The sequence below is a fragment of the Miscanthus floridulus genome, chromosome 15 (genome assembly GCF_019320115.1).
Source record: "Miscanthus floridulus cultivar M001 chromosome 15, ASM1932011v1, whole genome shotgun sequence".
NCBI classification, from domain to species: domain Eukaryota; kingdom Viridiplantae; phylum Streptophyta; class Magnoliopsida; order Poales; family Poaceae; genus Miscanthus; species Miscanthus floridulus.
Genome location: NC_089594.1, coordinates 57,279,544 through 57,302,040, shown reverse-complemented (window position 1 = coordinate 57,302,040; position 22,497 = coordinate 57,279,544). Strand labels below are relative to the sequence as shown.

General features: G+C 43.3%; 2 protein-coding genes across 2 annotated transcripts; one reads left to right on the top strand and one right to left on the bottom strand.

Annotated features, from left to right (window-relative positions):
• Positions 1–11,320: 11,320 nt before the first annotated feature.
• On the bottom strand, positions 11,321–14,556 carry LOC136508032 (glycine-rich RNA-binding protein 2, mitochondrial-like). The gene is made up of 5 exons (XM_066502636.1): positions 14,400–14,556; positions 13,223–13,337; positions 13,070–13,138; positions 12,893–12,999; positions 11,321–12,035 (listed from the first exon to the last, which is right to left on the bottom strand). Exons 2-5 carry the CDS (start codon positions 13,326–13,328, stop codon positions 11,550–11,552), a joined length of 768 nt encoding a protein of 255 aa, XP_066358733.1. The 5' UTR covers positions 13,329–13,337; positions 14,400–14,556; the 3' UTR covers positions 11,321–11,549.
• A 130-nt stretch (positions 14,557–14,686) lies between these two features.
• On the top strand, positions 14,687–16,987 carry LOC136508033 (golgin IMH1-like). Its single transcript, XM_066502637.1, has 3 exons — positions 14,687–15,120; positions 16,418–16,574; positions 16,678–16,987. Exons 1-3 carry the CDS (start codon positions 14,836–14,838, stop codon positions 16,809–16,811), a joined length of 576 nt encoding a protein of 191 aa, XP_066358734.1. The 5' UTR covers positions 14,687–14,835; the 3' UTR covers positions 16,812–16,987.
• Positions 16,988–22,497: the final 5,510 nt, after the last annotated feature.

The following is a 22,497-nucleotide window of genomic DNA, read 5'->3' as shown; positions in this document are numbered from 1 at the left end:
ATCGGACGCTACTTCTTGGTGCGTCCGGTGATGCTGAGAATGGAGCGGTGTCACCTATGCATCCGGTCACTACTTTGCTCAGTGTTTGGTCATCGCGTCTGTCACTATGGTTGCACAAGCAATGATCGGACATGTCTGGTGCCTTCGTGGCAGCGTCCGGTCGTCTCTGCTGAGCCCCTTCTTCATTCGTTTCTTCACGATCCTTGCATCTGGCTTGGTTCCCATCTTCATGCTTGGAGCTTGCTTGATATCTTGGGTCTTCTCTTGTACTTCTAGGGTCTTGCTTAGGGTGTTGATCGTCGGATCATCATGTCGCCTTCATCCAAGTCATGTCTTGCACCATATTGAACTAAAAAACAACTACTTGCAAATTCATTAGTCCAATTTGGTTTTGTTGGTCATCAAACACCAAAATCCAAAGTAAATGGGCCTAGGGTCCATTTTTCTTGCAATCTCCCCCTTTTTGGTGATTGATGACAACACGGCCAAAGCAAGCAAATAATAAAATCTCTGGAATTAAAAAAAAACTATCGACTTGCTAGGATGCAATGCAAAGGCAAGTTTATATGATGAGGAAAGATATCACTTGTGAAAAACTTTGGAAACTTATCTTGCCCTTGCAAATGTCCTCAAGTGGCATTATGGACTTAAGCCTCCCCCTAACTCCATAATCCACTATCCTCCCTTTCTCGGACCATTACCACTTGTATTATACTATGATTGAGCTTGCTTTTGGTCCTACAATTTCTCCCCGTTTGGAATCAAACACCAAAAAGGAAGACATTAGTAGCACAAGGGATGGTCAAATTTTGTGATCCATTGAATGTGGAGTGGAATAATAGATCACAAGACTTGACTCTCATATTACATGGACTAAGCTCCCCCTAAATATATGCATACATATGGTGGATGGAAAAGTATATGCATAATTGGCAAATTAATGCACAAGGGAGTTTAATCTATATAATGTATGGAGAAAGCATATAAATACCAAATTGAAATCAACATGATAATATTGGTTTAGGAACACCACATGTAGATACCAATTTAATTGACACCACTTGCAATGGGTGGTGGATTTTTGAAGCATGATGCTTATCTCCGGGGACTCCATTTTTCTTTCAATGAGACTACTACACATACTAATCTTGAAAAGAATGTTAGTCTCAAAGCATCCAACTTGTAGAGTAACCTCCCACTAAATTTGTGCATACAAGCATGTAATACTTGTAGAAGACATGCACATTGATTTTTAGAATAAAAAATACCACTTGAAAGATGATATCTCATGAATATAAGAATCATTTTAAAAAATGATATTCAGGGGGAAAAGTATATACACTTTGGACTTTGGCACATATTTAGATAAATAATTGTAAAACAAGCTATGTGTCGTGCTCCTAAACAATTTAAACCATATAGGTTTGCTCCTAGGGTAAGAGTGATGTCGAGCAAGCGTACCAAATGATTTACCTACTGTATGCATGACAAAAGATTAAACATGCAAATGCAAACCTAGGCATGAAAAGGAACTAGATGCTAATTGTGATTGCAAGAAAGTTTGTAAGAAAATACATCTAGTTACCTAACATGGGGAGGGGAATTTGGGTCCATAGTATTCACTAACTCACTTGGCAATTACCTTGATCATCATGATGCACCCCATAAAATGCACCCATACTATGCAAAGTCACCAAATTCCCCGTAGTCCATCGAACTTCTCACTTCCCTTTTAGGATCCAAACTTTTTTGGTGCTCTTCATGTTGAAAATAATCTCCTTTGGCACCTAAATGCATTTGGTCCCATTGTTGGCTTGCTTGTTCACCTTGATGGCCACCACCTTGTCATTCTTCTTCTTCTTCAAGAGATAAGGTGTGGAGGTCTTCTTGTCCACCTTGTTGGTGTAGGTGTTGGAGAGCTTGCTTATTTGCTTTTTGTTTTTCTCTTTCTTCTTTTCTTCTCCCCCATTCTTCACCTTGCACTCATAGGACTTGTGGCCTTCCTTGTGGCATACGTAGCAAACCATGGTTTATCCTTCATCAAGCTTCTTCACTCCCTTGACGGTGTTATCTTGATGAAGTTGGGCTTGCTCCGTCTTGCCTTTCACTTGAGTCAAGTCCTTGGTGAGGCGAGCCACTTCTTGCTTGAGTTGCTCATTCTGCATTGCGACATCTTGTGTGCATGTTTCTACAACAACTTTCTCAACACAAACTTGGTTGCATAAGGGTGAGTCTAAACATAAATTATTACAAGAAATAGAGGCATCCTTTTTAGGCATGTCAAAATTGAACCTTTCTTTTTAGGTGCCTCGGTGAGGGTTGTACCGACGGCTTTAAGATTTGCAACTTTATTAGTTAGCTCATCACAATGTTTGTACATAGTTTCCATTTTAGCGAGCAAACTTTTATAAGCATCTTGTGAGCTAGCTAACTTCTCCTTTAATTTTTCATTTTTCTTTACAAGTTGCTCATCATTGATTGTGCAATTATTTGTGTTTGCACTAGTCTTAAGTTGCTCAATTTTAGTAGATAGCTCCATATTAAGATTGACAAAAGTTTTATATTGTTCAAGCAAAGTAGCATAAGCTTGTTGTGAGCTATCTAGTTTTTCTTTTAATTTTTCAAGCTTCTTTTGTGGACTAGTGCAAACTTTAGTAAAGTTAAGATTTTCTTGCACAATTTCATTATAAGAAGGTAGCTCATCATCACTATCACTATCATTGTCACTATCACTAGGGATAGGCTTTTTGTTACCTTGTGCCATAAGGCATATACGTGAAGTGCTTGATGATGAGTGCTTGTGCCCAGCGCCTCTTTTGGTGGTCTTCTTCTTCACTTGAAGAATCATCCCATGACCTTATTGATGTGAGGGCTTTGTCCTAGGCATGCCTTCTTCTTTGTCTTGGGTGTGGTCTTGTTTGGACAAACTTCCACAAAGTACCCCAACTCACCGCATCCATAGCATATTTTCTTTCTTTGCTCATTTCTTTGATTAGTGAAGATGAAATCTCGAATTTGGATGGGCACACCCTTGATATTGAGCTTTTGGATCATCTTCTCCATCTTGTTGATAAGCTTGATAGATTCCTCATCAAGGTCGGAGGTGGAGGAGGAAGATTGATCATCATCACTTGATTCTTCATCATCATCCCTCATCTTTACTTGAGGAGCTTGAGGTTGAGCTTGTCTCAACTTGCTTGCCCTTCATCTTCTTTTTCTCACTACATGCGAGAGCTTTGCCTTTGCTTCATGAAGAGGCTTCTTCTTGACCCATCTTGCATGACATTTCAAATGCCACTATCTTGCCAATGACTATGGCCAGGGGTCATGGTGCTCAAGTCCTTCATGTTGTGAAGGATAGTGATGATGCCTGCATATTTCTTTTGTGGTAGCATGGAGATGATCTTCCTCATGATGTCCGCATCACCTAGCTTTGTTAATCCTATAGAATTGAGCTCATTGATAATTAGATTCAAACAAGAATACATATCATGAATAAGCTCATCGTCATTCATTTCAAAAGAATCATAACTTTGTTGAGCTAGGCAATGTTTTTGCTCATGGACATTACTTGTGCCGTCATGGAGCTCTTGTAATTTTAACTAAATTTCATGTGCCGTATTTAAAGTGAACACTTGGTTAAACATATCCATGCTAAAAGATTCAAACAAGCAATTTTTAGCTCTAGTATTGAAATGAATTTCTTTTTCTTCACTCTTTGTAGGTTTATCGGGATTCTTAATGGGTTTCATCCCGTCACTGAGTGACTCTCCAAACACCCAAATATACCGTCTCAAGGTGACAAGCCATTCTAACTTTATAGTAGGGGAAGTTAGTGTCATCAAAGTGCGGAGGCCTACAGGTATCCATCCCAACCACTCTAAATAGTGTCGGCTCAACGGCGGTGAAGCCAAAGGTCCAAATTGAGCCAATCGGCTCTGATACCACTTGTAAGGGACCATGACGCCTAAGAGGGGATGAATTAGGCAACTTTAAAATTCAACTTCTAACTATGGCCTCAAATTTCCACCTTAGCAAAACCTATGCAAGAAAGTAATCTATCCAAATGTGCAACTATAGTTTTGCTAAGTATGTTGCTATCTCTACCACAAAAAAGTTATGCAACCTAGGTTTCAATCCTATCAATTAAGCTAGAAAAGTAAAGTACACACCAAGGTAGCAATATAAATGCGGAAGGTAAAGTTGCAAACTCCCGTCAACGACTCTGATATTTTTACCAAGGTATCGAGAAGCGCTCATGCTCCCCCCTAGTCCTCGTTGGAGCCCCTCACAAGGGTCAAGCTCCTAGTCGGGTAACTCCGTGGATAGCCCCAGGCCTTTCCCATACGCAAGTGGGTCTCTGGTATGCCTTCCGGCAAGCCTCTTCCGAACTGCTCCCCTCCATCTTCACTTTCAAGCTTTCGGCCGAACCGTCGTGGGCCTTGTTCCCTTCGGTACACGGTGGCGGCCACACCACAAATGCGGTTGGTGTGATCTCACAAGGCTATAAGCCCTCTGATGTACAACAATGGTGCGTGCAAGCACCGAGTGATAAGAGGTGTGCAAACCTCACTAAACACTAGGCCTAAACCTAGAGCAAGCGTATAAGCGATGGTCTAATCAACCTAAGCACTTCGTAGAGCACCTACGCTAATCACCTAATGAATTACTAAGCACTATGCAAGTGGAGATCACTAAAATGATGCATCAACACCCTTGGTATGTTTCCTCAGCTCTCCACACCTCAAATGGCCGGTTGAAGGCATATTTATAGCCCCACAAGTGAGAACTAGCCGTTGGACCCGCGATCCAACTTTCTGCTAGTGACCGGACGCTGATCACGTCCTGATCGGACGTGTCCGGTTCTACCGACCGTTGGAACACGCGCGTTGATCGGACTCTAGGCCGAGTCCGGTCTCACTCGATCGGACACGTCCGGTCACACTGGCGCCGCTCTAGAACCTTTCTGGACATGATCGGATGCTACTACTTGGTGCGTCCAATCGTCCTACCGTCGTCTCCGGTGATGCTGAGAACGTTGCCGTGATGATGAACAGTGTCACCTGTGCGTCTGGTCACTGCTTTGCTTTAGCATCCGGTCATCATGTCTGTTACTGTGGTTGCATGGGCAACGATCGGACATGTCCAGTACCTTCATGGCAGCATCCGGTCGTCTCTGTCGAGCCCCTTCTTCATTTGTTTCTTCGCGATCCTTGCATCTGGCTTGGTTCCCATCTTCATGCTTGGACTTTGCTTGATATCTTGGGTCTTCTCTTGTGCTTCTAGGGTCTTACTTAGGGTGTTGATCATCGGATCATCATGTCGCCTTCGTCCAAGTCATGTCTTGCACCCGATTGAACTACAAAACAACTACTTGAAAATTCATTAGTCCAATTTGGTTTTGTTGGTCATCAAACACCAAAATCCAAAGTAAATGGGCCTAGGGTCCATTTTCCTTACACTTGACTTCTCTGATAACGTTGGCATCTAGCAATCTTTGGACTTCAGCCTTCGCTGCCAGGATTCTTTCTTCTGACATTTTTCTTTGACGCTGCTTTCTCGGCTTTACTTTTGGATTTGAATCAAGTGAGTGCTCTATAATATTCCTGTTTCACTCCCTTCAGGTCAGAGGCTGACCAGGCGAAGACATCCCTATTCTTGGCTAGAGTTTGTATGAGCTCTACTTCTTCTTCCTCCGATAGGTTGGCCCCAATGATTACTTTTCTATCTAGTACTTCATCATCCAACGGTATCAATTTTGTTTCTTCTTGATCTTTGAGGTTTGTTTTGCCCTTCGGCATGTTCGGAGGCTCTAGTGAGTTGCTTCTGATTGCCTCGACCGAATTGATGTTGCGCTGTGATTTGTAGATTGCTCTTTCTATGTTTCTTGCCTCTTTCTGACTGTCGTGGACTATAATGGTTCTATGCAAGGCTAGAATTTTCATACACTAGATAGCCCATGTGGATGGCTATGTTGAACTTGTTTGCAAACCCTTGTTCCGAAGATGGCATTATAAGGATAGTAGAGATCTACTACTGTCGAAGGTCATGTATTCTGTTCTTGCGTTTTCTTGACCTCCGAAGGAGACTGGCAGGGATATTTTTCCTAATGCCTTAATCCTCTTTCCTCTGAAACTAATTAATGGTGAGTCCGAAGGCTGCAGCTGACTCCTGCTTAGCTTCATCTGGTCGAAGGCATTGACAAAGATAATGTCTACAGAGCTTCCAGGGGTCTATGAGAACCCTATTGATTTCCCATCCTACAATGTTGGCCTTGATCACCATGGCATCGGTGTGAGGGTAGCTTTTCAACTATAGATCTTGTTCTGAGAAGGTGATTAGGCGTCTTCGACCAATCTATGTGGTGCACTGGGCTTTGGACTGCTACGTTGTTGATCAACCTGAGGTGATCTTTCTTCTGCTTCTTTGTCTGGAACTCCATCGAGGAGCCTCTGGCTATAGGCAGTATCATGCCGATGGTAGGTAGTGGTGTGTGAGGGTTAAGTTGGTTCTCTAGGTTGGGTTCATTTTTGGGTGTTGCCAGCTGTGTTGGTGGAGGCGAAGGCAACACCTCTAGCTACCTATTGTGTACTTGAGATGGCTAGTTGGTCTCGAAGAATGTTATGTGTGGAGGCCTCGTGTTTATGTAGGTGAGGTTGGCTTCTGCCCAGTTGGTTGCTAGTCTTGCCCCTGCTGTTGAGTACTTGGTCGCCATGTGGGTAGGAAATTTAGATAGTAAGCGGCAGCTAAGGTGGATGGGTGGAGTTGGGTGGAGTTTAGGCTTGGGTATATTGGGTAGTATTGCTGCTGAGAAGATGCTACGAAGGTATGGTATACCTCTCTTGGGGGTTGTTGTGGCGGAGGCTGCGGATTTGCTCTGCTTTCAATCCTTTCTTGGGTCTACTTGGCATCTAGACAATCCCTGGTGATGTACCCCTTATTCTCTCCATGAAAGAAACAGTACTGTCTTCGCTGCTTTTGGTTTTGGTTTCTATTCTAGTTTCTGCCTTGGCCATTTCTCTTGCCTTCGGATTGTTTCTGAGGTGCACTATTTGGGCCTGTCTTCGCCGGCTATTGCCCTTGCTGGCTGCTTCCTTGTTGTTCTGTATTAAAGACTTGCTAACTTTGCCCTTGCTATTGTTGTGGCTGGCCTTGGTTTCTACTACCTCTCTGGACGTTCCTGCCATTGCCCTCGAACTGCTTGCCCTGGTTTTGCTCTTCTAGCCTTCTGCGGAGGTCATTGTCAGATCTGCAATACTTCTCAAATTTGTTGTATAGGTCTTCGATGATCCTTGGCTTTTCTCTGGCTAGATGAGCTGTGAAGGGTCCTATGCTGAAGGCCCTTGATCGTTGCTTCGATAGCAACGTCTTCTGGGACATTGGGTGCTTTTGCCTTCATTTGCATGAATTTCTAGAAGTAGTCTTTCAAGGCTTCTCCTTGATTCTGCTTGCATTGAAACAGATCCATGGAAGTCAAGGATTCACTTGTGAATCCCTTGAAGTTTGCTAAGATCTTGTCGCGAAGATCTTTCTATGAATAGACAAAAGTTGGCTTCAGCATTGAATACCAGGCTAGCGCGCCACCTTCAGCTGCGATGATGAAAGATTTGGCTAGTACCGCTTCATTTCCACTGGTGGAAGCTACTGCTGCCTCAAAGCTCACGATGAATTGGCGTGGATCTGATCTTTCCATTGAATTTGGGTAAGGTGATGGGTTTATAGGAGAGAGGCCAATGTGAGTTCTGGATGCCCTCGGATAGTGATGATTTGGAATCAATGGTTCTGTGGATTTGTGGTAGGATGTAGGGCGTGCTAAAGGTTGGCTGAGCTGTTATGTCTGGCGAGGGGTTGGGTTGGCTTTGACTTGCAGAGTGAAGCTGGTTGGGTGTGCTGGAAGGGAGTTGCGGAGGCTGCATACTTTGTATTTCGGCCGGTAAGACGGCTAGCTGCTGCCTGATCTCTGCTGCCTAGGCTGATGTTTGGGATGCCTGTTGGTTTGCAGCGAAGGCTGCTGCGACCATATCCCTTTCTCGCTGCATGTTTTGTAGCTACGCCTGTAGCTGCTAAAGCTCTTGTTTTGGGGTAGGATTTGGGGCTTGCTGTTCTTCAGGTGCCGGAGGCTGGTCCTCGCCGGTTGGCTCCTCTATGGCTTGGTCTTCCGTGGTAGTGGCGTAAGCGCTACGGGTGTTACGTCTGGGTCTTCCCCTTGACGCAGGATCCGTGGGTGCCCTCGCAGAGGCTGCTCTCTTTCTTGCCATCACGGTTTTTGCTCGGCCAACATGCGGTGGGCGCCCAATGTTGGAAAACCAGGTTTCCAGCAAATGATGCACGATAGGCCTTCGCCCAGCCGGGTGCCCTGGGCTCAGGCACAATTAGGGTTTCATTAATGTACTCCTCAACCTTCTTTGTACAGAGTTTGAGCCCCCCTTTTATAAGGCACTGCTTACTAGAGCTACTCTTTACAATTTTACCCTTTGTCGGTTATAGTACATTCCTAGAACATTCCTATGCTTATACAAGTTGGCTGGGGTAGTTTGGGTATCTTCTTCTTCGACCGCCTTTGCCGGTTGGGCCACCATCGGTGACCCGTCATCGGCCCACAGCCCAGCGCTACCGCCGAGTGGGAGTTCTCCTGGGACCCGGGCCTCCGCCCGGGAAGCGTCCGCCGGGGCCCTCGCCTCCATCGCCCGAACCACGGCCTTGGCTCGTTCCGCAAGAGCCTCCGCCTTCGACTGTGTTCTAGTGCCTTCGCTGCAGCTCCTCGGCCTTTGCCTCGGGTGATCGGCCGAGCGAAGGCCTCCGTCTTTTTTCCCTGCACACTTTTCGTAAAACTCGTTAACCGTCAGTTCTTATTGCTGCTACGAACTTTGCTCTCCGTGACTCATAACTGTGTCCCAACAATTCTCATACTTTGTTTCTCCATTTTATTTCTTTTATTTGTTATTAGTAAGAATTTTTAGGCTGATCTTGATATTAAATTTTGTTCCCAAGTACGCTTTCCTTGTTTAGATTTTATGCGGTGCCCATACATTCCAAAACTCCAATATTGAGATTGAAAGAATCCAATGGCCCAAGTGGGGTTGAACTGGGGCATAAATTTTAAAGAACAAATTTAAACCTTAATGTATCCTACTTCACTACTTGTCTTCTAAGTCGTAACTTACAAGCTAGTACTTGCGATAAAACATACTACAATAAGATCTGCAGAAGATGCCTACCGCCGCTAGAATCATAGATTCAACTCCGGAATTTTACATCAAAACTTGTCTGAGTGATTCCCCCCAAGTTCCCCGAAATTTTACAAATGAAACACCTTGCAACCATCAATGGAGATCGATTCTTCTGTGGATTTGGGGAGAAATGGGGTGTTGTTTAATGGATTTGGTAGGGCAGGATGGATTTTAGGCAGGTGAGTCGCAACCACCACGACGTGCGGACAGAATCCAAAGAACGGAGGCTTTGGAAGAGATGAATTTGGCCAAAGACTACTAACTCTGGATAAACGTCATATAATGACACATTTCTTGTAGTGGAGGATCAGCGACGAAGAAAGCAAATCCACACAAGATGAGAAGGGAAAAATAAGGGAAGTAGGAGAGAGATAAATTGTGGCTGATATATTACTTCTAGAACCAGACATCCATCACGATACAGGATAACTCAGGACTATAGCTACCACTACTTAGCTACTCCCTCCGTAGACATTACCTTATATTTAGGTGCGTAGCAAAAGTTATAAATCTAGAAAAACCAAAACATCTTATAATTTGGAACGACGGAGGGAGTACAATTTTAGGGTTCATATTTCCTAGTGATATCCCCGACCAGGGAGACAAACATACTCCCTCCATTCTTTTTTATACAGGTCCTAGATTACTAATAGTGCTGAATTAGGATGCTGCCAAAACATACTCTCTTCATTTTTTTATAAGATACACATGCATATCAAGATTTAAGCTTTAATTTTTTTTACCAGTAATTTAGCTAACAGATTTTAATTATTATAATATAAACTCAATACGGTTAGATTTGTAATTAAATGTATTATCTAATTATCATAATTTTATAAGTATAAACAATATAATACAAAATAAATAAATGTCCAAGGTGCAATTTAAGAGGCCGTATCATACCGTACATAATATCAAACTATGCCTTATAAAAAAGAATCGAGGGCATCTCCAAAAGAATACAATTATCACTTTTCGAGGAATCAAACGATTTAAAATTTAATTAAAGTTAAAAAATAAATATTTATATTTATGATACAAAATAAGTACCATTACACTAATTTGAAATATATTTTTGTAGTAAATCAAGTTGGAGACATACGCTCGGGTGGCTAGGTGGGCGTGCAGCTGGCGCGAGTTCGATTCCTAGGAATCGCACTCACGTCTCTTACCGGGGTTCACCTCCAATAAATTCTGTTGCCTCTCAATATTACTCTTTACTATTATCATCATTTTTTGTTGAATTACTAATGACAAGTTTGTGCAAATATGTGGCACACACGAATTTCTCTTTTTGGATGGACCCATATAACAAACCAAACATGATCTTGTACCAAATCTTATCATTTCATACAGTTATCCAAACAGAAATCACATATCATCCTACAGATAACCAAACAATCAACATATGCACCACTTTATTCAGAATTCTCTCATCCATAATCCATCCATACAGGACGATCCATCCAACCAAACACTACCGAAGTGTTTGGATGCTCATACTTTATATGATTTTAAAAATCATAGTATTGCTGTAGTTGTAGTCTTTTAAAGATTTATAAACTTTATTATAAACTTCTTTTTTCTAAACCATAGTTTTGCACATCTATATAGGTTCTAAAAGCCTATAGTTTTTCAATACAACACCCGGACAAGACCTAAGTGCATTTAGGCGCAAGGCAAAGCTAAACTAAGGCCATATTTGATACAGTAACTTAAATTAATTGTAGTCGGCTAGCATGTTGGATAACGACTAGCTAAAAACTTCTAAAAAATAGTCCTCCTGTCTGGATGTACTCAGCTAATTTAAGCTAAAATTAGCTAGCTAATAATTAAATAATAGCCTTTGGAAGGCCGATGTGCTGACATAATCGGTGAAACGGTACTGCTGGTGCTAAAACTAGTAGCCGCTGGATGACAATGTACATAGTCGGTGAAATACTGATGGTACAGCTGGTGCCGAATTGGGAGTCATGCTGCTGGTAGCAGAAACTGAAGAGAGCTGAAGTAGGGGCCACGTAATCGGACTATTTGAAGTTTAAGGATTCTCGTACAAGACCCCATTTGTAAGCCAGATCGACTCCCGCCAATGAAGGCATAGCAACTAGCAAAATGACCATATAACATGAAAGTATGCCATGTTTGCCGGCACAAGGAGCCGGCATGCAACGCACGATTCGAAAGTTCCACACAACTCCGACAACTCAGACTCAACAGAAAGACTCGTTCCATTATTTAGACATCAGGCACCTATCATGTTAACAGGAAACACTACCGAATACAGATCATACTGGATTCTTATCTTGACGAGGACAAAAACTAGCTCCTCTTGTCGGCGTAGCTGTCAGGCTCATCGTCCTTCAACATATCATCCATGATTTCATCATTCTTGTTACCGCTTAAGTCACCACCAAGTGTGCCAGCAGAGAACTCATCAGCATCAGTGGAACCACCGGTTGCGTCAAAGCTACCAGCAGGGTTTCCACCAAAACCACTGTCAGCACCAAAGTTACTGCTGGCAAAGCTGTCATTACCTCCAGCAGCAAAGTTGCCTCCAGCTCCACCTGCAACTCCATAATCAGCACCACCACCACCATAGCCACCACCACCCCTGTTGCCACCATAGCCACCACCGTATCCACCGCTGCCACCACCATAGCCACCGCCATATCCACCGCTGCCGCCACCACCATAGCCACCGCCGCCGCCATAGCCAGCACCACCATAACCACCACCACCGCTGCCGCGGAAGCCACCTGTCCTCTCGTTAGCATGATTAACCCGTATGCTCCGTCCATCGAGAGTCTAGTACAAGAAAGAGTCAGGTGTAGGCAGAGTAATTATATGTTTCAAGTGCAACCTACCTAAATAGCAACATTAATGTACAGAGCAAATAATAAACAGAACAATAAAAAGTTGAAATTTAAATACGAAATCAATAAAAAGTTAAAGAACAATTATAAAGGAGTGTCAGAAAAATATTAAAGCGTAATCATAATGAAACAGTTTCATTTATATGACTATAAAAAGACATGATCTCTTGTTGATCAAATACCCTCCATCTCAAAAACCTGTTATTCTAAGTTTGTCCTAAGTTAGCTATTTTAAGCTTGACCAAATTTATAAACATTGTCATAATTTACGAGACCAAAAAATATGTTCCATGAAAAATTTAATTGTATTTATTTGGTAATACAAGTCTAAGAATTTTTTAACTTAGTCAAACTTAAGATAGTCTGACTTAGAACAAAATTAGAATGTCAAGTTTCTTGGGACAGGGGTAGTAACTCATTAGTGCTGCCCAAGATACAAGTTACAACTGACTGGAATTCATATTAGCAACACACTTGAACTAAATTCCGGTGTTGACATAACCACATACCATGACCATGAATGACAAACAACACAGCATCACTATAAATTTCAAAAACCCCTTACTAGCTATCAACAACCTAAATCTATCATAGCTTCTATTTTAGTCTAATGCATAAAAATTAAGACAACAGGGTTAGTTAGGATTAATAGATTCTGGCATATATTAGCCTAAATTAATGTTGAGGGTGCAAATCTAATAAGAATTAGCCAGTCGTAGGCAATATCCTAACTGAGACATGATGAAATATCACTACCATAAATCACAATCATTCAAAGTATGAACTAACCTTTCCATCCATGGCAGTGATGGCAGCTGAAGCCTCCTCAGAAGATGTGTAAGTTACAAAGCCAAAACCTCTAGACCTCCCAGATTCACGGTCAAGGATAATCCTAGCTGGACAGATTGAAGCATAACTGGTCAGTAAAAGGTAGAGCCAAGGCAAGTGCAGCAATGGGAATGATACCTTCAACAACTTGTCCATATTTGGCAAACTCATCTCTGAGACTGTGATCATCAGTTCCATAAGAAAGCCCTGCAACAATATTTACAGCTATCAGGAAATCATAGAGAACAGAAAATTTTGACAAGCAGATACAAATTATAAACAGGCTAGAACCTCCAACAAAAAGCTTGGATGACATGCATCTGATTGCTTGATAGACCGACAGATTTGAACTCGTAGCTTTCTTGAGCAGACCACCAAGCTTATTAGCCAGCGCCATTGTACCAAACTGCAACAGGGTAAGATTCTGAGATATCAATAGATAATCCAATACACATATACAATCAAGGAGGGGGTGATGTTTTGAAGTACTTAAGTCCTAAGTTTACCAGGAATAAATAAATGTTCTAATCAGACATAACTAAATGAATGGCTACCTTCCAATTGGTTGAAAAATTTTATAGATTGCAATAATTATAAATGTTAACAGGCATTGATACCAAAGGGGAAAGAAACAGTTGCCCACCATCTTGTTATAACAGAGGATGAAGGAAACATACATCCTTGCCTTGTTTAAGGCATAAAAAATGCACACAACGTTATAGAAAAAAACTGTACGGAGATTCAGGTTTTAAATATAAACATAATGGAGATACTATTGTATGATGATCGCATGGTAACAAAGTAAAGAAAAAAAAAAGCTTCCATAATGGTGACATCGATATTGAGTGTTGTAGCATCAAGAGACAGCCTAAGTAACAGCAGAAGCTTGGGTGTTACACAGTGGTTGACTAGAGCTACCTAATACACCATTTCTTATGATGAAACATTGTAATCGAAAGAAAACAAAATGAAAGCATTCCATTTGCCCATTTGCACCATAAGGACCCATACAACATGTGGCACAAATGGCTACAGACGCAAAAAGGATGAAAACAGCAGCTTCATGTTCACACAGGCACGAGAGCATGCCGCGAGTAATAAAGTAATAACAAGTTAATCACCCATCCTAGAAGTTCGGAACCACGAAGCCGATCGATAAAGACCAAAAATGCCCATCTCGCGGGGATCCAGGCAAAACCCTAATCACCGAGCCGCGCACGAGCGCCAACGACCATAAACGGCCCACGTCCAAACTTATACACGAAATCATAAACCCTAGAACACACTACTTCTACTCCCCAATTGCCCCCCAACGAGTCAACGACGCAAGGAAGCCGAAAAAGACACGGATCGCCAGCGCTCGCGGCATGGGGGCGCATCATCCACCGCGACGGGTTGCATCAGCCCGACGGAGAACAGGCTGAAATAATAAATCGAAAAATTTAGCAGCTAGGGTTTAAGCACGCACCTGAGAAGGACCGGGGGTGGGGAGGGGTTTAGCGGCCGCGACGAAAGGCGGCGGCGGCGGCGGGGGCGGGGGCGGACGCGAGTGAGGCGCAGGAGGTGCGGGGCGAGGATCGTGATATAGGGCTCCTGAAAGCCTCGCGGCCGTCCGATGGGCTCGACGGCCGCTGGATCAGCCGTCCATTCGATCCACTGCCGCGGGTGGGCGAGGGCGACGGATATTTTTGGAGTACAAGGGGTTGCGTGTAGCGTCGATGGCATGGGGGTCCCACAGACGAGTTGATCGCATTGTCAGTGGCTGGGGCGGGTTGTCCTCTCCTCAGTGAGGCCGTGTCGCCCGTCTGCTGCAATTTCGGGGAAGCCTAGGGGCCGAAGCGGAAAAGGGGAGCTAAGCCGACTGACTCCGCCGAGATCGGCGGCGGCGGCGGCGTGCGGCGATCATGGCCGCGCAGAGGGAGAAGTCCGCCGCGGCCGTCGCGGTCGCCGCAGCACACGGCGCTGCGGGGTCGGGGTCTCCTTCTCCTTCGTCGTCATCTGGAGGTCCGGCGGCTGCGGCGGCGGCGTCCTCGTCGGGGGAGCGGTGGAGCGCCGCGATCGGGAACCTGGGGGAGCTCGGCGCCAACGTGGACTCGCTGCAGAAGTTGCTCGGGCGGAAGGCCGTCTTCGTCGACGACGACATCTTCTCCAAGGCCTCCCTCGCCGCCGACCAGGCCCGCACCATTAAGGTATATACGCAGTAGCTGCTGGATCAGACCATGAGTCCCATATCGCTGTCCTCCCCTCTCTATGCTCTGCATCCGGGTTCTTGGATCAGCGGATGCCGCCTCCGAAGGGCGTAGATTCGGTCCCCTTCACTTTAAATGTGGAATTCACTGCTCAGAAAGGAAGAGGGGATCTTGAGCTGGTTGTGATTTTGAGTGCTTGAATGATTCAGTTTAGTGCGACTTGTGTCTCTTTGGCATAGGCTTGTAGAGCTAGGCAACTCTGGTTCCGCATCCAGTGACATGGAATTGATTGACCTTCCATGGAACGTAATTCAAAAGCAATGGGTAAACTTGAATTCAAAAAATGGTACTTTGTGTTCCATTTTTCCAAATCGGATTTCTTTGCATTTGTCTTTGTTGTAGGAGAATGTGTTAGACTTAATACATCCAAAGGCGAGGTTGTTGTTTTACTGCAATTATCCAACATCAGTATGATATGAGTTAAGCCTTATTTTGAAGATAAATTGATGTAAAAAGTGAGCAGCTTGGACCTGAATTATTGATCTAGTGACTTGAGGAATTATTACAAAGGTCAGAGGTGAACTTATGCGCCCATATTGTGGATACCAATTTATGTTTGCTCAAAAATTGTTCCTTCAGATTTTCCGTATTTTGTCAATTTGGAGATGTAGAACGCAATAACCTAATCTTCACATGCAAAAGTTCATATTATCCTTCTAAGATTTATTATGTTGTAAGTTTGTACTCCTAGGATATAATATGTTGTATCTTGTGTTTCTTACCACTGATTGCTTGGAGCATTAACTCTAGCTTAATTAACTCATAGTGATCTAGTTTCAAGTCATTTTACGCAAAATCTTAAGACATATGTATTTAGTTGACTTTGTTGTAAAATTGTATTTCTTATTTTGAGTTCAAATGAATTTAGTTTATTTAGATTGCAGAAACTTTCATATATTGGGATCTCTAGAGAAATTATTAATAAGTCAATGAATAAACGTTAAGTTCTTATCATTTAATGTATACGTGACAATTAAGTGTTATACTGGTAAGGTAATTATTACAAACAATGTAGATACCACAACCGCAGAAGATCAAAACATATTGTTTCCTTGATTTGCATTCACTGATCAGGTTTGATAAGTGTAACCAGAGGAACTATATGTGGTTGACTGTTTGACTCTGTTACAGTACAATTAGTTCTTGATGGGGAAATAGCCAAATAGGCCATCATGTCTTCCAAGTCAACCATTATCCCATAAATCATTGACCTAGTTTATTGTTGTTTGTGTGTCAGGTTCTTGACCAGAGGGTGCAGTCTCTGGAACGCGAACTCGATGCCGCCATTTCTGCAGCAGCACGAGCTCGTACAGAGAAACGTCAGGCCGAAGCTGCACAACGAGCTGCAGAGTTACGCACACAGGAGGTCACAAAGGAACTGGAGAATACTGCGAGTATGTACCGCCCTGTTTCTACAATAGCATTAGCATGCATAGTATTTGATTAGCTAGCATTTTTTGAGAAAATGCTGTCTTTGATTGCGCTTACGTTTTGCAGGAGTGTTTGAGCTGCACATGGAGGAGTTGCGGCTGAAGCAAGAGGAGATTGCGAAGAAAGATAGCGATATCAAGGTGTTAGAAGCGATAATACGAACCCTTAGTAGCAAAGATGATGATGGATCCAGCGAATAATTGCCTATTACAGTTAGCGAGGCTTTTTTGTTCAACTGTCTCAAGGCATGTTTATGTTCTATTACTCAGATGGATGTACATTGTTTCGACAAGATTGGAATTCAGAGAGTTTTCAGATGAACATAAGCACTCTTACGTTTACCTGTTTATATCAATACTGATGATATGTTCACCTCCACTTATTTACCTGTGCCTAATTGTTATATCTGTCAGTCCTCGATATGGCCATGCCCATACGGGAGGGAGGGAGGGAGGGAGGGAGAGAGAGAGAGAGAGAGGGAGGGAGGGAGAGAGAGAGAGGGAGGAGGAGGTTTGTTGTGCACCTGTAGAAAGAGTTGTTTTTTGCCCACTTTTCTGAATCAACTGTAGTCTGTAGATTACAAATGTTGCAAAGGCATGATAATCACTATGATCGTTTACTTTACCCCACTATTCGTTCATGTGTATACCCCCCACCCCACCCCCACACACCCCCACAAACCTCATTACTAGCTGCCGGAGCCCTCCATGTATTCGAGTATGTCAAACACTTGAAATGTGCCCTTGGCTTCGTCAAAGTATCAAGAGTTATGTCCTTCGAATTTCATCAGAGATAGAGAGCCGACAATTCAACAAGTAACTTGATTGTTTTATACCATGGGAATTACTAGCGCCCGGACGTTCAGAGCACATGAGTGCGTTCGGATGCCCCACGCATGTTGCTTGCCCCAGCCCCGCCCCGTCTGCCCACGCCTGCTGCTGCACCGTATCGCTCTTGCACGCGCACGTCCGCCCCCATCTGCCTTGCCCCCGCCCCACACGCGTACCCCGCTGAAAGGTCCTTGTGTGGTTTTGGTAATTAAGTGACAACCTTGGTGGACTAATTGTGTTTATAGTGAGATACACATGTGATTAGTCCATAGGTACATGTGTGTGAGCAACATATGCCATGGAGGTGGAAATGGCTCGAAGATGTTGCAAAGCTTACACATTTGATGATGAAGGAGCTCATCGCACATGAGGCATGATATTGAGTCTATGTGATCAAGGTGGAGAAGATCAAGATATGACTTGGCTTGATGGATCGGTTGCAAACGTGAAGGGCAAGTTGGAGGCTTTAGAGCGATGGACCACGTGGCGGTGAAGCTTAAGCAAGACTTGACGTCGATGGACAAGCAACGGTGAAAAGCAAGTGAAGTCAAGATCGATGAACCAATATGATCACGTGATGATATGAAGTGGATCATATCATTGTTGATCGTGTTGGTGCATGTGTTGCATCGACATTGGAGGAGATGGAATAGAATGCTGCAAGGCAAAGGTATAACCTAGTGAAGGGACCGTGACGCCTAAGAGTGGGGTGAATTAGGCAACTTAAAAATTCTAACTCTAAACTATGGCCTCTTTTTCTAACCCTAGCAAAACCTATGCAATAGATAAACTATCTAGATGTGAAACTATGGTTTTGCTAGTGTGTTGCTATCTCTACCGCAAACATAGTAAAGTAATCAATGTAAATACGGAAGCTAAAGAGCAAGGTAGAGATATGCAAACTCTCATCGACGACTCTGGTATTTTTACCGAGGTATCGAGAAGCGCTGCAAGCTTTCCCCTAGTCCTCGTTGGAGCCCCTCGCAAGGGCCAAGCTCCCGGTCGGGTAACTCCGTGGATAGCCTCGGGCCTTCCCCACGCACAAGTGGGTCTCCGACGTGCCTTCCGGCAAGCCTCTCCCAGATGCTCCATGCCGTCTTCACTATCAAGCTTTCGGCCGAAACGTCGTGGGCCTTGTTCCCTCCGGTACACGGTGGCGGCCATACCACAAACGCGGTTGGTGTGATCTCGTAAGACTTCAAGCCCCTCCGATGTACAACAATGGTGCTCACAAGCACTGAGTGGTAAGAGGTATGCAAACCTCACTAAACACTAGGCCTAAACCTAAAGCAAGCGCATGAGCGGTGGTCTAATCAACCTAAGCACTTCGCAAAGCACCTACACTAATCACCTAATGAATCACTAAGCTCTATGCAAGTGGAGATCACTAAAATGGTGTATCAACACCCTTGATATGTTTCCTCAGCTTCACACTTGCCAAATGGCCGGTTGGGGGGTCTATTTATAAGCCCCACTGAGAAAGTAGCCGTTGGGGTCGAACTCCCGCAATTCTGCTACTGACCGGACGCTGAATCGTCCTGATCGGACGTGTCCAGTCGTCCCGACCATTGAGCCGGCAATGTGCTGATCGGACGCTGGCTAGCGTCCGGTTGCCTACCACCGGACGCGTCCGGTCGCAGATTTGCCGCTCTGGAACCTTACTGTACTTGATCAGACGCTGCTGTCCTACGTCCGGTCGGTTGCCGCCAGCGTCCGGTCGCCTGGCTGCCGAGCCACTTGCCCAGCATCCGGTCGCAGCGTCCGATCGCTTGTCCAGCGTCCGGTCTAGCATCTGGTCACCACAGTGAGCTCATTTCTTCGCGATCTTGCATACAGCTTGGTTCTAATCTTCATGCTTGGACTTTGCTTGATCTCTTGTGTCTTCTCTTGTGCTCCTAAGGTCTTGCTTGAGGTGTTGATCATCGGATCATCACGTCGCCTTCGTCCAAGTTACGTCTTGCACCCTATTGAACTACAAAACAAACACTTACAAATTCATTAGTCCAATTTGGTTGTGTTAGTCATCAAACACCAAAATCCAAAGTAAATAGGCCAAGGGTCCATTTTCCTTACAATCTCCCCCTTTTTGGTGATTGATGCCAACACAATCAAAGCAAGCAAATAATAAGAATTTGAAGTTAAAAACTACCTACTTGCTAGGATGCACAAGAGAGTTTAATCTATATAATGCATGGAGAAAGCATATAAATATGAAATGAAATCAATATGATGATGCCAATTGAAGAATGATGTTTAACTCCGGGGACTCCAATTTCCTTACAATAAGACTACTACACATGTGATAGGTTTGAAAAATTGATACCATTTGAAAAGGTGTTAGTCTCAAAGCATCCAAGTTGTAGAATTACCCCCCCTAAATATGTGCACACAAATGTAGAATACTTTGTAGAAATCATGCACATTGATTTTTAGAATAAAAAATACCACTTGAAAGATGACATCTCATGAATGTGAGAATCATTTTCAAAATAGATATTCGGGAGAGATTATCTACAATTTGGACTTTGGCACATATTAGATGAACAATAGTAAGACTAGCTATGTGCCAGTGCTTCCTAAACAATTTTGAACCATGTAGGTTTGCTCCAAGGGTTAAAAAAGAGACCGAGCAAGCCTACCATAAGATATACCTAGTGTATGCATGACAAAAGATATAAGCATGCAAATGCAAACCTAGGCATGAAGAGTAACCAGATGCTTAAGATATCAATTTGTAAGAAATACCAATTGAAAGATGTACCAATTAAAAAGTAATAACATCTAGTTACCTAACATGGGAAGGGGAATTTAGGTCCATAGTATTCACTAACCCACTTGGCAATGATTTTGTCCATCATGATGCACCCCATGAAATGCACCCAAACTTTGCCAAGTCTCCAAATTCCCCATAGTCCGACGGACTTCTCACTTCCCTTTCGGGATCAAAACCTTCTTGGTGCTCTTCATGTTTGAAATGATTTCCTTTGGCACCCAAAAGCGTTTGACCCCATTGTTGGCTTGCTTGTTCACCTTGATGGCCACCACCTTGTTATTTTTCTTCTTCTTCAAGAGATAAGGTGTGGAGGCCTTCTTGTCCACCTTGTTGGTGTAGGTGTTGGAGAGCTTGCTTGTTTGCTTTTTCTCATTCTTCTTTGCTCCTCCCCCATTCTTCACCTTGCACTCATAGGACTTGTGACCTTCCTTGTGGCACACGTAACAAACCACGGTTTATCCTTCATCAAGCTTCTTCACTTCCTTGACGGTGTTATCTTGATGAAGTTGGGTTTGCTTCGCCTTGCCTTTCACTTGAGTCAAGTCCTTGGTGAGGCGAGCTACTTCTTGCTTGAGTTGCTCATTCTCCTTTGCAACCTCTTGTGTGCATGTATCTACAACAACTTTCTCAACACAAACTTGGTTGCACAAAGGTGAGTCTAAACATAAATCATTACAAGAAGTAGAGGCATCCTTTTTAGACATGTTAAAGATAGAACTTTTCTTTTTAGATGCCTTGGTGGGGGTTGTGCTAACGGCTTCAAGATTAGCAACTTTATTAGTTAGCTCATCACAATGTTTGCACATGGTTTTCATTTTAGCAAGCAAACTATTATATGCTTCTTGTGAGCTAGCTAACTTTTCTTTTAATTTTTTATTTTTCTTTAAGAGTTGCTCATCATTGATTATGCATGCATTTGTTGTTGCACTAGTCTCTAGTTTCTCAATTTTAGTAGATAGTTCAACATTGAGATTAGCAAAGTTCTCATATTGTTCAAGCAAGGTTTTGTATGCTTTTTGTGAACTATCTAGCTTTTCTTTTAAACTTTTGAGCTTCTTTTGTTGACTAGTGCAAGCTTTAGCATAATTAAGATTTTCTTGCACAAGTTCATGATAAGAAGGCATATCATCATCACTATCACTCTCACTAGAGGAAGAGCTTTCGTTACCTCGTGCCATAAGGCACATACGAGAAGAGCTTGATGATGAGTGCTTGCGGCCTCGCCTCTTGTGATGGGGTTCTTCTTCACTTGAAGAATCATCCCATGATCTTATTGATGTGAGGGCTTGGTTCTTGCATGCCTTCTTCTTTGTCTTGGGTGTGAGCTTGTTTGGACAAACTTCCACAAAGTGCCCCAACTCGCCGCATCCATAGCATCCTCTCTTTCTTTGCTCATTTCTTTGATTTGTGAAAATGAAATCTTGGATTTGGATGGTCACACCCTTGACATTTAGCCTTTGGATCATCTTCTCCACCTTGTTGATAAGTTTGATTGATTCTTCATCAAGATCGGAGCTGGAGGAGGAAGATTGATCATCATCACTTGGATCTTCATCATCATCATCATCATCGTCATCTTCTTCTTCATCTTCACTTGAGGAGCTTGAGCTTGAGATTGTCTCAACTTGCTTGCCCTTCATCTTCTTTTTCTCGCTACAAGCGAGAGCTTTGCCTTTGCTTGATGAAGAAGCTTCTTCTTGACCCATCTTACGTGACATTTCAAATGCCACTAACTTGCCAATGGCTATGCTCAGGGTCATGTTGCTCAAGTCCTCCATGTTGTGAAGGATGGTGATGATGCTTGCATATTTCTTTTATGGTAGCACGGAGATGATCTTCCTCACGATGTCCGCATCATCTAGCTTTAATAATCCTATAGAATGGAGCTCATTGATAATTAGATTTAAACGAGAATACATATCACGAATAAGCTCATCATCATTCATAGTAAAGGAATCATAGTTTTGCTTTGCTAGACAATGTTTTTGCTCATGGACATTGCTTGTGCTATCATGGAGCTCTTAGAGTTTTAACCAAATTTCATGTGCCGTGTTTAAAGTGAATACTTGGTTAAAAACATCCATACTAAGTGATTCAAACAAGCAATTTTTAGCTCTAGCATTGAAGTGCATTTCTTTTTCATCACTCTTTGTGGGTTTTTTGGGATTCTTAATGGGTTTCATCCCATCACGAGTGACTCTCCATACACTCAAATTAACCGCCTCAAGATGGCAAGCCATTCTAGCTTTATAGTACGGGAAGTTAGTGCCGTCAAAGTGTGGA

Coding starts and splice junctions, on each gene's coding strand:
- LOC136508032 (XM_066502636.1), bottom strand. CDS start 13,328: ATGGCGCTGGCTAATAAGCTTGGTGGTCTGCTCAAGAAAGCTACGAGT. Junction 13,000..13,069: donor ATATGGACAAGTTGTTGAAG/GTATCATTCCCA, acceptor CAATCTGTCCAG/CTAGGATTATCCTTGACCGT. Junction 12,036..12,892: donor TCACTGCCATGGATGGAAAG/GTTAGTTCATAC, acceptor TTCTTGTACTAG/ACTCTCGATGGACGGAGCAT.
- LOC136508033 (XM_066502637.1), top strand. CDS start 14,836: ATGGCCGCGCAGAGGGAGAAGTCCGCCGCGGCCGTCGCGGTCGCCGCA. Junction 15,121..16,417: donor ACCAGGCCCGCACCATTAAG/GTATATACGCAG, acceptor TTTGTGTGTCAG/GTTCTTGACCAGAGGGTGCA. Junction 16,575..16,677: donor GGAACTGGAGAATACTGCGA/GTATGTACCGCC, acceptor TACGTTTTGCAG/GAGTGTTTGAGCTGCACATG.